The sequence below is a fragment of the Podarcis vaucheri genome (genome assembly GCF_965113315.1).
Source record: "Podarcis vaucheri genome assembly, chromosome: 11".
NCBI lineage: Eukaryota > Metazoa > Chordata > Lepidosauria > Squamata > Lacertidae > Podarcis > Podarcis vaucheri.
In genome coordinates, this window is record NC_138749.1 from 62,456,300 (window position 1) to 62,470,986 (window position 14,687).

At 50.4% G+C, this 14,687-nt stretch overlaps 1 protein-coding gene across 1 annotated transcript; it reads right to left on the minus strand.

Annotated features, from left to right (window-relative positions):
• Positions 1–6,147: 6,147 nt before the first annotated feature.
• On the minus strand, positions 6,148–9,379 carry FOXB2 (forkhead box B2). Its single transcript, XM_082191758.1, has one exon. The coding sequence runs from the start codon at positions 8,366–8,368 to the stop codon at positions 7,334–7,336; it is 1,035 nt and encodes a 344-aa protein (XP_082047884.1). The 5' UTR covers positions 8,369–9,379; the 3' UTR covers positions 6,148–7,333.
• Between the last annotated feature and the right edge of the window lie 5,308 nt (positions 9,380–14,687).

The following is a 14,687-nucleotide window of genomic DNA, read 5'->3' on the forward strand; positions in this document are numbered from 1 at the left end:
ATGTCTCGCCAGCCTTTGCAACCGGAGAGGACGCGAAGGACCTCTATTTGTCTTTGTGCGAGAAAAGTTCAATATTTACGGTGATCTGGGAGCGAGACGTTTCTTGGAGCTGCTGCCACTTTGTCGTTCCCCCTCTCCCTCTCTGTCACACTCACACGTAACCCACGGACACGCATTTCACTATCCGTAATTGTTAACAGGTTAACTGCGTTTCATTTGGGGTTCTCATTGACTCCTAAAGAAAACGGAGCAGGTGGAAATTCTCTAGAGACCCGGAGGGACCTCTCCCCTCCCCCAGCACTTCCTGAAAAACTGCCCTGGGGTCTCCCTTACGTTATCTACGGGAAACTAAATGACTAAACAGGTGTTTTACAAACTTGGGTCGCCAGCTTTTTTTGGTCTACAACTCCCACCGTCCCTAATTAGCAGGATCAGTGGTCAGGGATGATGGGGATTGTAGTCCAAAAACAGCTGGAGTCCCAAGTTTGGGAAACACTGGACTCTAAACACGCGCGCGCGCGCACACACACACACACACACACACACACAGAGAGAGAGAGAGAGAGAGAGAGAGAGAGAGAGAGAGAGAGAGAGAGAAGGGTGTAAGATTGGTTTGGTCACTGAGTAGCCTCTTGTTCTTCTGCCTGGTGGCTGCACCTTATTCAAAGGATGGTTGTTGGCTATCATTTCAGTTCAGTTCAGTTCAGTTCAGTTCAGCGAGCCTGAACACATACAGAGCCGGACCATTGGGGTCCACCTAGCTCCGTATTGCCTACACTGACTGGCAGCGGTTCGCCGGGGTTTTCAGACAGGAGACATTCCCAGCCCGTCCTGGAGATGCCAGGGACTGAGCCCGAGGCCTTCTGCATGCGAAGCTGATGCTCTGCCACTGAGCCACAGGTCTTGCCCTACTTGGGGGTCCCACTGCTGCCTTTCATTATTTCCCCCTCCCATCTCCCCACCTAGATTATGCAACACACCTTATTGGAACTGGGTGGGTGCTGGGCACCCATCGAACTTCTCCAAGCCCCGCGTCCCGCCTGCGTGAGCTGCTGGGAGAAACCCGCGAGGCAATTACGCGCAGGCAAAACATCTCCCCTTAATCGCACGGGCTTCAGTCAGAGACCGGTTCGGGTTTCCAAAGGGGCGGGGGCGGCAGTAGAAATTACACGTTATCCAAATATTGGCTGCTGCTGAGTCGAGGGCGGGGGGCGGCGGCTGGCAGCCAGGCTGTGCCCCCTGGACGCGGGCAATTAGCGCGACAGCCCCCTACGTTGGCTTAGATGCGTCTTCTCTAGTGACACCCTCCCCCTATGGCCCACAAGAAAGGCTGATTGCCCCCCTGGGAGCCAGCGCCAGCTCTTCACGGGGAGTCTGGCAGCTCCTGCCCGAGGTCGGTGCCAAAGAAAAGGGCCACCGCCGCGTCCCTGGGCGCTGCCGCCGCAGATTGCATGGCAGGCAGCAGATTTCGTGGTGCCGGGCTGGCTGCAGCGTCGTCTGCAGCAGCAAAGCCCAACTGTCAGGGAAGAGGCTCCGGCGACGGGCGAGAGCCTCGGGCAACGTCCAGCAGCGGGGCGGGAAACAGAGACCTCCGGTCCTGGCTGAATCCCGCTGGCGGAGTGGGGAACCTTTCGTCAAGGCGCAAGCTTTCGCGGACCAGATGCATCTCCTGAAGCGGGCACCCAGAATAAGCATGTCAGTCTTTAAGGTGCTTCAGGTTGCTGTAACTGACTGCTAACTTCTACTACTCTCAAGACATCCCAACGGAATAGCACCTCTGGATCCCTTAACTAACATTTTGTAGGCTTCAGTGGAAGATGCGGGGAGTCCGTGGGTGAGAGAAAGAATGGGCTACACTAAGGACTCCTTCAGTTCTTGATCTCATTGTTCTGTTGCTGGATCAGCGCCCTAATCCTGACCCTAAACGCGATTTCAGGAAATGGTTCATACTTCCATGTGACACTTTCAGAGTTTTAAATCACTACCTCACCCTGCCTATTACTACAGAACTGGCCCCGCGCATGGAGGCGCCTCCCCCCGAGTTTTTATTCTCTGTAGGACAACAGTGGCCCTTTGGAACTGACCGTCTTTTGTCTCTCCGACAAGACTCGAAGCCCAAGACTCAAATCCTCGCCTCAGACTCGAAGCCCAAGTCAAGCTGGATTAGCAGCAGTTAACAAGAATTTTTCTCACTCATTCCTGTATCAACTCTCCCCAACATAATGCCCGGGGGAGATAAATGTAATAATCTATGGACTATGCAGCACAGGATTTCATGGGTGTCTTAAAATAACAGTAGTCCAACTTTCAATTTCTCAGTCCTTCTCAAATGAAGAATTGTGGAAAGTACTGGAATCAGCAGGTGCTTTTATTTCTCAGAAGAATGAAGGCTTACTACCTCAGGTCTAATAGTCTCCCAAATTTGAAATGGCATCCACCCTGGGAACTTTCGGCCCCGTCCCGCTTCCCTGGTTCAAGTCGACTTGACGACAAATAACGTGGGCGAGGAAGCCTTGCGAAAAGCCGTGTTAGCGTGCTTTATTTAGGAGTGCATTACCTAGGGAAGGAAAGACTTGGTTTCTAGATAGCATGTCATTTAAAAACACTGCCACCTTAACTTGGAAGCAGCTCCTACCCCTTAAGCCCCATAGAATTGGGGTGCGTGCGTGCGTGCGTGCGTGGGTGGCTACGATCCAGCTAAAGTTCTGGTTTATCTTCTTCTTCTTCTTCTTCTTCTTCTTCTTCTTCTTCTTCTTCTTCTTCTTCTTCTTCTTCTTCTTCTTCTTCTTCTTCTTCTTCGGTTTCAGTGGGCCCTCCTGCCTGCTCCAAGCGAGTCCCACGACTTATTTCAAGCCTTAACCGGCTGGGGCCCATGGTTCTGGGGAGTGAGGGGCGTAAGACCTTCAAACGTGCCTGGAAAAGGTTGCGGGTCTCTTGTCCTTGCGATAAGAAACTCCCTATCGCAAAGCCAGGAACGTTCGCTCGGAAGTTCTGCAGAAATCAGCCCGGAAGCGAAAAACGTCAAAATGTCCACTTTGAGATCAGTCAGGTTTCGCCTCGTTCTTCGTGTTCCTCCATTGCTTCTAAAGCTCCTACAGTTTCCTCATAGTGCATTCTATTTTCTTGAACTGAAATTAACTTCGCTTTCCTCTGCCGGAAAAAACTCAGCACGAATATCCTGATTGCTGCATCTCTTTCATGTGGTCTCTGCCTCTTTTGAACCAAAAAGCAAGCGGAGAAATACTTGGTCTTACAAGCAGGGAAGATAAAAGTCTTCCATTCGCCGTTATGCCGAGAACCGAGTTTCCAAACCGAAACAATGCTGTGATTCCTCTGCGGCTGACATCAAACGAGAAATCTGTCCACGGTCCTCGCGAACACAAGCGGGGGGGGGGGGAGAGAAATCATCTCCAGCCATTCCTGTTGGTTATCGGAGATGATCACAAGGATTCTACACTTGTTAGAATCTACACTCAAGTGAATGGCAAAAGAGATGGGGAAGCGGTGCGGTGGCCACAGTCGTTTAAATGGATGGGTAGAAAACAGTCCCCAACGACCCGTGAATTATATTAGACTGCAAACGTGCGTTTTAGCCGGAGACTTTAGCTGAGGATGGAAAAACTGGAAAATATCAATAGACTGACTTCCAAGAATTCGTAGAGAACTTTCCCCCGCTCCTGGACTCTTAAGAAGGTCGTACTTGTTCCACCCAAACAGTGTTGTTGTTTTTAGAAGTCAGGGAGTCTCTTTAAGCCTAATGTGAACTATGAACTCAAATTCTATTCTTACTTAACCCAAAGTCCGGTGTTATTAATTTATTTTCTGTTAGGAAACTAGGAAACTGAAATGAGTAATGTAGAAAACAAACAAAAAAGGGAGCATTTTTATCTTTAAAGTTTTTAAAATAATAATAATAATAATAATAATAATAATAATAATAATAATAATAATAATAATATCACGGAAACTTTCGCCCCACAACCTGGAGAGAAACCTGTGAAATATAGTATCAGGTTTTCCTAAAACGGTTGAATCGACCCGAAAATGAATTATGGCATGTGGATGAACATTTTCTGATTTAAGGGGAGATCGATGCGTTTAACGATAACTAATGCATAATCTTTCCACAATAGGAATGCTGCACGCTTTCCTGGGAGTAAGTCCCATTGAATTAAATGGAACTTGCTTTTGAGTACATATGTATGGGACTGCGTATACCTGGCACTACAAATATGGACTCATGTTCTCACCCAACTTTTTAAACCTCTATGTTGCTGAATGATGAGGTGAGATTCCTGGTCGCTCAAAAGTGACTTGATCCTAAAGATACCAAGATATTAGAAGAGGAGGTCATGGAGAGGATAATGGCTTTGCCCTTTTAATACTCTGATCCTTAGTACATCTAACTGAAGGATTAAAAAGAGTTATTTAAATCAGCAATGCATCTTCTTATACTGTACGGGTATTTTGAATGGAGTGGCAGAATTCGCAATGCTAGTGAATGGGTTTACTTACCCGTCCCCATGTCTGGAAAGGAAGCATGACACTCCAACCCTCAATTCAGGCACGTTTATTCGGAAGCGAGCCTCACTGACTGCAACAGAATTAACTTCGGACCAAGGCTGCTTATGGCCATAACTCGACATTAGAGCCGGCAGCGCAGATGCGACTAAGATTTAAACCAGTGTCAGTTTTAATTATCTTCCACGTTCAGCAAGTTTTTTTTCCTGGCACTTATTTCCACGTAGGACCGCGAGCCATCACTGAGTTTGTACTAATGAAATCTTACAGCCCAGGGCTAACCATTGTCTACTCAGAAGCAAGTCCTATTGAATTCAATCCCAGGTAAAGGGCGGGATTAGGATTGCATGAATACAAAACTCCTGGGCCAGAACGAAGAGCAGAAGCGTTTGAACAGGCCGGCCTCCCTTGTCGAAACTATTCCCAGTGTCTGAGCAGACTGTTGCCGCAGTGTAAAGCCCCTCGTTATTTACTCCCAATAAATTCACAGAAAACGAGTTAGTCTTTTCTACTACACACATCCTTCCTGCCCATACTTTCAGAAAAAGTTTTTACCTTCTATAGAGACTCTTTTTACACCTCGGTGCTTGCATTAGCAGAGACGCAAAAGCCTCTGTACAGTTGAACTAAAGGCAAGCTAGGAACCCCATATCTAACTGGCCCATCGATATCCAAGCACAGCAGTCGGTCTTCTTGAAATAAACTGGCCCTCCTTCCAGTTTATTGTAAGAAAAGTCTGTTCTCCGGGTCTGCGCGACCCAGGGCACTTTTCAACAGAATTCTTGCGGTTTTGTTGCGACCAGCGCTGGTTAACGCCTTGCGCGCTTTGCCCGAAGTGACTCGCTAACCTTTGGATCAGACCTTCCTCAATTCAAGAGAACACATTCCAAACTCGGGTGCGGCATATGTGGGAGCTTTCTAGCGCACACAGCTCTGTAAACCACGGATTTTTAAGAGGGAGAAAAGAACCCCCTAAGCATCGGGGTTAGAAGGAGGAAGCCAACATGTCATATTTTAATTGAAACAATGATGTACAGTAAGGCAGACAGGAAGCGCCAACAACAATACTTCACAAACCAGCTAGGACTCAGAAATCCAACCCAAAAGAAAGTTGTGCTCGGGAAATGGCTGCTTGACCCATTCCCTAGCTCTCACAGAACTTTCTTCTGCGTAAAGTGCTTATCATGTAAGAGTTGTGTCCCCCCCCCGCAGGTCCTCACCCTCACCCCCCTCCATCAGCATTTAATTTCTAAATTCAAGTGGAGTAAGAACAGACCGTTGGAGCCTGTGAAAAGCAGCCATGTATGTATGTATACCAGTAGGGATAATAAAGGTGTTGTAATAAGCATACTTACAAGAAAGAGGATTTTTTAAAAAATGCTTTCGGAACAGAGTAATGATGAGACAGGTCTTGCACGTTTACACAACAATATTACACCAAACGCGTAAACTTCACTAAAGAACGCTATGTGAAATTTCCACTCGAAAAAATTGTCTCTATATGTCATCGTTCGACACATTTTTTCAAACCGAAATAGACTATCAGACAGTTCTTAGGTTTCAAAACCCATTTCCACTTTTAATCCCCGCTCATTTCTCCTTTAAAGTTTAGGGTTTAATCTGCTGTCAGCATTAATACTGTATATATTTGGTCACATTTTTGGGCGGGGGGTGGGGAGGTTGCAGATTCGGTGTGAATCTGTATTACCAATACACCCATGCAGGACTTTTCTCAATCCATAGTACACATTTCAGTTTGAACCAGGTTTCCGAAAGGTTAGTTCACCAAAGAGTGAGCAAATGATTCCAGGCGATCTCCTAGTTAACCCTATTCCTAAATTTTATATTGGCTCACTTCTCAAAGCTACCTGTGCTCCTCCATCTCGACTTGCCACTGGGGCTGGATCTATTATTAGTAGCTTGGAATAGGCAGTGCAGACCTGGGCGATGAAGAGTTCTTGGTAACTCTAAAGCTAGCAAAAGGAAGTTCCAGTAAAAGACGTCACGGCCTATCTCACGGAAGGAGCCCAAATGAAGACCATGGCGACGTTTCTATTTATTTTTCAAGCCCCGGATTGCACAGATTGATGGTCATGCTTAAAATACTTTTTAGGCATAACTTCCTGAAATAATACCAGCTAGACTCCCCCCCGCAACACCCTGTTCTACAATACGTTTACGTTAAAATAAGTCTCACTGAAGCCAGTAGCACTGCCACCAGACCACACAAGAAAATAATTCGGCGCCTCTTTTCTAAACACAATCTGAAATTATGTCTGGGCTGATTAGACCTTCCAAGGAACTTCCTTTAAGGAATCGGCTTCGCGTTGAAAACTTTACATCCTGATACCTGGGAGATATTTTATTATTTCCGTGACTCCAGTGGCGCTTACTTTCAAGGAAGTGTGTTAAGGACCTTGGTTTTAGGCCCCGATCGTAAAGGGTTTCTTTCTTTCTTTTTAGGGAGGGTGTCGTTTTGTGTAGCATTTCAAGCCTGGGTGCAGCTTTGAGAGTTTGATGATCAACATACTTGCTAAATGATCACCAGCAATCTGATTTTTAAAAATGGTTTAACAGTTTACACAGAGACCCTTACCTGAACCTGGCTCTCGGCAAACTGATTGTACAACAATTAAAATACAGAGCTTGAAAGAATGAAGATGACAACGAGGATCAGAATAAGAACAGAGCAACGATCTTCCCAAACACTCCGCTGCGGCCGGGCTTTTGCCCTTAACGTCTGTGTTTCCTAAAAGGCGAAGGGAAAAGCAATGCCGCCCCCGCTCTTGTAGGAATGGGCCGAGGCGGAATGTCAGGAACTTTTGCCTTCCGAGGAGTTTGTGGGAGTCTGTTCGAGAAGGGAAGAGGCGGAGCTGGGCGAAGCGGACGCGCAGAGCTGTTGGGCCACCTGGCTCACGGCCAGGGCGGGAATGGCGGGGGCCGAGGAGATGGCCGGGGTGGGCTTGATGGGCACCGGGATGGCCGGCAGCGTCTGCGCGGGCGGGTGGCAGAGGGCCTTCATGGGCACGCCGAAGGGTCCGTACTCGGCGGGGGAGAGGGGCAGGCCGCCGCCGCCGCCGCCGCCGGACTCCATCACGCCCACGTGGGGCCACACGGAGCTGACCATGGTGCTGATCTGCTGGCTGGCCACTGGGTAGCCCAGGTGGTGCATGACCGAGGCCAGGGGCAGCCCGCCCCCCTGGATCACGCCCTTGTAGTCTCGCCCGATGAGGTTCTCGATGGCGAAGGGGTGCTTGAAGCCCGGCGAGGAGCTGTAGGGCTGGAACTGGGGCAGCCTCCCCACAGCCGCCGCCGCCGCTGCAGCTGCAGCCGCAGCAGCCATGCTGGAGTCTGGGTGGCCTTTGGCGGCTCCTGGAGGCTGCAAAGAAGGAGGAGGAGGAGGAAGAGGAGGCGGCGGCTGGTGCGGGTGGTGCGGGTGGAAATAGTGGCTGAGGTGCGGGTGCAGGACGCCCCCTGCCTTGCCCGCCGCCGGCATGTGGGGCTCCGGCCGCGGCACCTTGAACCGCTTCCTGCGCCGGAGGAAGCTGCCGTTCTCGAACATGTCCCCGCAGTCCGGGTGCAGCGCCCAGAAGCTGCCCTTGCCCGGCTGGTCCGGCCGGCGCGGGATCTTGATGAAGCAGTCGTTGAAGGAGAGGTTGTGGCGCAGCGAGTTCTGCCAGCGCTGCGTGTGCTCGCGGTAGTAAGGGAAGCGCTCCATGATGAACTTGTAGATGTCGCTCAGCGGGAGCATCTTCTCGGCCGAGTGCTGGATGGCCATGGCCGTCAGGGAGATGTACGAGTAAGGGGGCTTCTGGTCGCTGTAGGAGCTCTTGCCCGGGCGAGGCATGGCACTGGCCCGCCCCTGGCTGAGACGCACGGAGAAGAAGAACCCGCACACTCAGATCTCTCCCCGGCCGCGAAGGAGCGCTGCTCCTCTCACGGCATCACTGGTGCAGGCGGCAATGGTACGTCCAGCCTTCCCGGCACGTCCTTCCCCGCAGATCTGCGACCCCGGGCGGAGAATACATACTGCGAGCCCACCCCCTTTAATCCGTATCTCTCCCCTCTTTCCCCGATCTTTCCCTCTAGGACTGGCTCTGCAATGCTACATACAAAGCCGGTTCACTGCTCCCGAATCAAGGTGCTTTCGAACCGCATCCTCAACCGTCTCGCTCCCGCCGGCGGGACAGAATCCGGCAACTTGTTTGACACGGGTCTTTTTCTGAACTTCCCCCCTCGCCATGTCTCACTACTCTGCGAAGAGCTTCAGCCCATAGTGGGGAGGTGAGTCCCACGGCAGAACTCAATGCCCGACGAGCTGCGCCTCGCTCCGCGCAGGAACCGCTCCAAGCAGAGCTGCCGGGGCCCGTCGAAGAAGCCGCTCGGCTCAGCGCACGGTCCTCGCAGGGCGAAAGCGGCCCCTGCACGTTCCCGCGAAGGAGGCGGAGAAGTCACTCGCGGCCACCTGGATTTAGGGGATCCACTGCTGGCAAGGGTGTCTTGTGGCTGGAGTTTCTGCCGTGGGGAGCGGATTGGTGGTGAGTGCTTGGCCCGCGGGATCCGCTCGAGGAAAGAAGGAGCTGCTGGGAACTGCCAGGCAGCTGCGTCCGGAGCGCTTGGCCGCCGCGCAGCCTGGAGGCAGAGCGTGGAGCGCAGAGGTCGGCGACGGCGGCTGGAGAAGGCAGCGTGGCAGGCGGGCTTCTGGCTCGGCAAAGCTTCCCGGCTCCGTTTTGTGACGATCCCTGGCCGGGACAGCGAAGCACCCCGCCCAATTCCAGCTTCTTTAACATCACATGACAGAGGCTTAGGGAACACCAGAAGACACGGGTCGCATTCTCTCCCCCCCCCCCCGCTTAACTCTTTAAGCGGACAAGGTGGGGCCAGGGACACGCGCAGGGAGGCGACGCTGGAGGGAGCCGTTAAATCGCTTCTCTGCCTCCCTCCCCTCCTCTCTCAGGATGGCAAGGAGGCGACCTCCTCCTCCTCCCTCCTCCGGCTCCCCAGCGCCCACCACTCACAGCCGCTTGAACTCCATGCCGCTCGGTTTCGCTCCTGTCCTGGGAATCTCCCCCCGCCTGCTCCTCTCTGTAGAGATGGCGATGGCTCATAGCTGAGCTTTCTTGTTATTGAGAAGCGATGCCAAGGAAAACAGAAACGCCTGTTCGGAACCCGAGTCAGGGTCTTGACTTCTGAAATGCTGAACTAGAAAGGTTTTTGGTGAGGCAGCCTTAGGCTTTGTGTAGAAAATAGATTAATTACACCTCTTCCACCTAGAATTCCCTTTCCATGGCTTAGTGAGCGACATAGTCCAGTCCTGAGAATGCTTTCTTGGAGTGAACCCGTGTGTTAATGGGATAAGTATGCATAGGATTACAGATGTCGTGTATTTAGCGACGAAGGCTGGAATCCTGGATACACTTCCTAGGTCCTCTTTAATTCAGAGGAGCATACTTCTGACTGAGTAGACCTGCGTGGGAGAGGTTTTTGTTTTGTTTATACCCTGACCACCATTCCCCGTTCAAGAGCATTTAGGTCTCAGCGAACCCAACAAGATTTGCTTCCAAGTAAAAGGGTATGTGATAAGAGCGGAAGACGGATTGAAAGATGGACGCTGAAGTACGTTCAGCGGACATAATAGAATTATAGAGTTGAAAGGGATCCCTGCGGTCATCCAGTCGAACCCAGGATTCCTGCCCACAGCAGTTCACTTAAACCAATGGATTGAGGAGGAGGGGCGAGATCCACTTTCCACTTGACTTGCTGGGGATACTTTTAGTGATGGTTGGTGGATAACGCCATAAGTTACGTCCCATCTTCCTTGGAAATCTATCCTATTCATTTCAATACATTTTCAAGGCTTAGAACAGAGAGTCTGGTCCGCTGGCAGCTTCAATGTATTCTAACGAAAGCTTAGGGTTGTGTGTCATTTGTCTACCTCGTTCTCAGCAGGATATTGGAACTATGTTCCATCGACATCGAAGCACGTGTGTAAGACTTCGCTGAATATGACTAAATAAACTTTAAACAGTAGCAGAACTAGCAATCAGATCCAGTTCGCTAGTTGTCTCGCCAGCAAGAAGGGAGCAAGAAGTGTTTGTGCGCCAAAGGCTTCCCACTGTGATCTTTGCTATTGAGGAGCAGGCGCCCTGCGCGTGCCAGAGATTAAAAGGACCTGAGCTGATATGGAGGCCCTGGGAGAGGAAGTTTCTTGGAACTCCTACCGGAGTTTCAGCGCTCTCTCACAGTCACACTCACACGTTACCCACGAACACGTATTTCACCGTGCTTAGTTCTTGACAGATGACCCGGGTTCCATCTGGTCTTCACGTTCACTCCTAAACTGAGAAGCGGGGAATACTCGCGGAACGGGGGGCGGGGGGGAGCTTCCAAGCGCTTCTTTAAGAGCACAACCGCACATCTGCCTGGCTTCAACTTTACGCTTTTAAGGCGAAGTAAGATGGGGGGGGGGGGACGCAACAAGGAATGCGAAATTCGCTGAATGCCTTTCTTGTTCTTGTAACAGACTTTAGACTGCAAGTTATTCAAACGACGCTTATGCTTTTTCAGTTCAGCGAAAAGGATACCCGTATTTTTTTTTTTAAAGTATTAAGTGGTCCTAAACTGATGGTTCCACATTGCTGGAGAAACTGTCATGCCCTGACCAATCAAGTTCCCCGTTCCCCGCTCTGCTGGCTATTGAAACCAAGAGCGCTACAAAATAGTAAAGAACAGAGATTAGCTAGGGTCACAGGTTGCTTGCTGCCAGTGCCAGGGTTTGTTCTCCGCCACCCTCAGTTCCGCAACCCGCCCCCACTGAATGTGGTGTTGGGCACCCATCGAACTTCTCCAAGCTCCGCGTCCCGCCTGCGTGAGCTGCTGGGAGAAACCTGCGAGGCAATTACGCGCAGGCAAAACATCTCCCCTTAATCGCACGGGCTTCAGTCAGAGACCGGTTCGGGTTTCCAAAGGGGCGGGGGCGGCAGTAGAAATTACACGTTATCCAAATATTGGCTGCTGCTGAGTCGAGGGCGGGGGGCGGCGGCTGGCAGCCAGGCTGTGCCCCCTGGACGCGGGCAATTAGCGCGACAGCCCCCTACGTTGGCTTAGATGCGTCTTCTCTAGTGACACCCTCCCCCTTTGGCCCACAAGAAAGGCTGATTGCCCCCCTGGGAGCCAGCGCCAGCTCTGCACGGGGAGTCTGGCAGCTCCTGCCCGAGGTCGGTGCCAAAGAAAAGGGCCACCGCCGCGTCCCTGGGCGCTGCCGCCGCAGATTGCATGGCAGGCAGCAGATTTCGTGGTGCCGGGCTGGCTGCAGCGTCGTCTGCAGCAGCAAAGCCCAACTGTCAGGGAAGAGGCTCCGGCGACGGGCGAGAGCCTCGGGCAACGTCCAGCAGCGGGGCGGGAAACAGAGACCTTGCACGCATCCTGGAGCAAAGCCGGGAGCGCAAAAGTGGCTGCGGAGGCGAGAGAGCGCTTTTCTACTACTGTCCGGGGCTGAATCCGGCTGGCGGAATCCCCAAGGGAATAGGAACTGCCTCTCATGTCTACTACCATTCTGTGGATTTTAATGGAAAAGACATGCAGATGTTGGAAAATACGAGGCTGAGAAGATGGGTAGGTGGGCAAAGGGGCCCTTTTTACAGCAAAGGACACCTGCTCCTGAGAAAGAGATGGTTGTTCTGCTGAGATGGATCGGACTTGCGCACGGTTCGTGAGCCCATGAGACACTTTCAGGGTTTTAAAGCCACCACTTCGCGCTTTAGCTCGTTTCACAGATAGACAGTCCTTTGTTTTCCCTCCTCATAATAACCCCTTAGAGGAGAAGTTCTTAGTTTGTGGACAATTTGTAAAGGTGAGGCTGCAGGGTGAGAAACTGACTCTCTTCGTCGCCCTGAGTGGAAAAGATAGAAGACCCAGTGTCAAAATATAATTAATATATTTAATGCAGCCTCCTTGGTTTACATGAACATCACTGAAAAATAATCTGAGCAAAACATCTTTAAACACGAACACCGTTTGTGTTATTTTAAAAAGGGAAAACACAAAGCCAAGACCGATTTCCTGATGCGTGATGGGTTGGGAAAGATTAGCACGCCACTTCGGAAGAAGGCGAGGAGTGGACTAAGATCTGTTCCAGTGCCGCTCCAGTTATTGTCTTCAGTGGCGTAGCGTGGGTTGTCAGCACCCGGGGCAAGGCAAGTAATTTGCGCCCCCTAACCCGTGGATTTGCGCCCCCTAACCCTAACCCCCAGATGTTGCGCCCGGTGCGGCCGCCCCCCCTGCACCCCCCACGCTACGCCACTGATTGTCTTGCTTCCTTGGGTTCAGTGGAGCCTGCAGTTCGATGATCCTCTGCACGTCTTTCTCGCTGCTGACTCCGGCTCTCCCAAGTAAGAGGGCAAAAATTTGATCGAGACGGGCCGGATCCGGGCCGGTTGCTGTGGTGAGGACGAGGCCTTGAAGTCTGGATGGAAAGAAATATTGACTCTCTCTTTCCCTTCCGACAGTAAACTTCCAACTGCAGTGCTAAGGCGAGTTTACTTCGGGTCCTGCTGATCTCGACGTGGGAAATAAAAACATTTCTAGGGAGCCGACAACGTCGGGTGGAAGTCACGAGTTTGTGTCAACCAGCAAATGAAGGATCATGGGACGGCCAACCGGGGCTCGTCGCCTTCCTGTTCCGTCCTAGTTCCTAAGCCTGTCCGAGTCACTAGCCTATTTCCAGAAACAGTTTCCGAGATTCATAGAATTGTAGAGGGGGGAGGGGTCTCAAGGGCCATCCAGTCTGGCCCCCTGCAGTGCAGGAATCCTGCCCACAGCAACCCTGGGTGGGCTTGAACCACCAACCTTCTGGTTAGCAGCCAGACGCACTGACCCATTTATTTGTTCTTGGAAGAGTATTTCAGCCTCAACGCCGGCATTTCTTATGAAGAGGTTGAGATTAATTCATGTTAACTTGTAATCAAGCCTACCCTGTCCCCCAGCATTTTAGTATAAGGGAGTGTGGGGCCTGGACTTTCATATGCTGAAATGAACTTTCCCTTCCTTTAGGAGGACCACATGACTATTGGTGCAGTTTCATGGTCTCTGAGTTGCTTTTCCAAGGCCTTTGTCTCTTTAAGTCTGACTTAACTCCTGCAATAACAAGGAACAAACTTCCTCTTGCAAAGAGTAATAACAAAAGACTGTTCATCAGCAGCCAGGTGTCACGGTGCAACTCCTGACAGCAACTGTCTTCCTTTTGAGCCAGCCAGCTCTGGAATACATTACATTAATTAAGTCTTTGGTGATTTAGCCTCCTTTGAGAAAAGTCCAACAATGTAATTAAGAGCATACTGGTTCTATTAGGTATGAATATTCAAAACAGTGTCAATTAATTAGCCAACAGATCTATCTCACTATGCCTCATCTACAGCCCAAGTCTTCCAAAATGCTTTTAAAGGGTCATTGTCAGCGAAAGTAGGAACAATTAAAACACACACACACACACAACCAGATCGTCTTTAGGTAGCATGTAACCATTTTGTAATGATGTGTTTTTACACTGTTTACATTGCCTCTTCACACTGGCTAGTGGAGCCTGCTGGTGGATAAAGTTGGATTTCAATGGCCAGTGAAAACCACGATCTCTTACAATTAAAGCCAGGAGCTAGTACTGGAGTGGAAGGCCTCCTTTAAAGGCACCATGAGGCTAATCCATTCTCCATCCTCTCCGACATGTTAGAAAGATAAATATTAAATCTGCTATCACAAAGGGAGCTGTTAAACAGATACTAAGCTGATATGCATAAAAAATTAATTAGGTAGTTTTCTCAGCATCAAACTCCTGGACAAATAACTACTTGTAAAGTACACCTTCTGGGCATATTGAACATATGCTGGAATTATCCTTAATTGACTAATTACATAAATTACTCATTAATTTTACAGCACATCAATTATAAAAGATATATCAATTAATTTTGCATAAATTAAGACCCAAGCCCCCCAAAACACAAGAGAGAGAGAGAGAGAGAGAGAGAGAGAGAGAGAGAGAGAGAGACTGGTGTAACAGAACATGGAGAGGAGGGGGAGGAAAAAACAATGTTTGTGTATTTGTAGATGGCAATAATAATTTGTTCTGCTCTGGGCACCAAGATTTTCTTAAGGAAAAACATCCTTGGCAA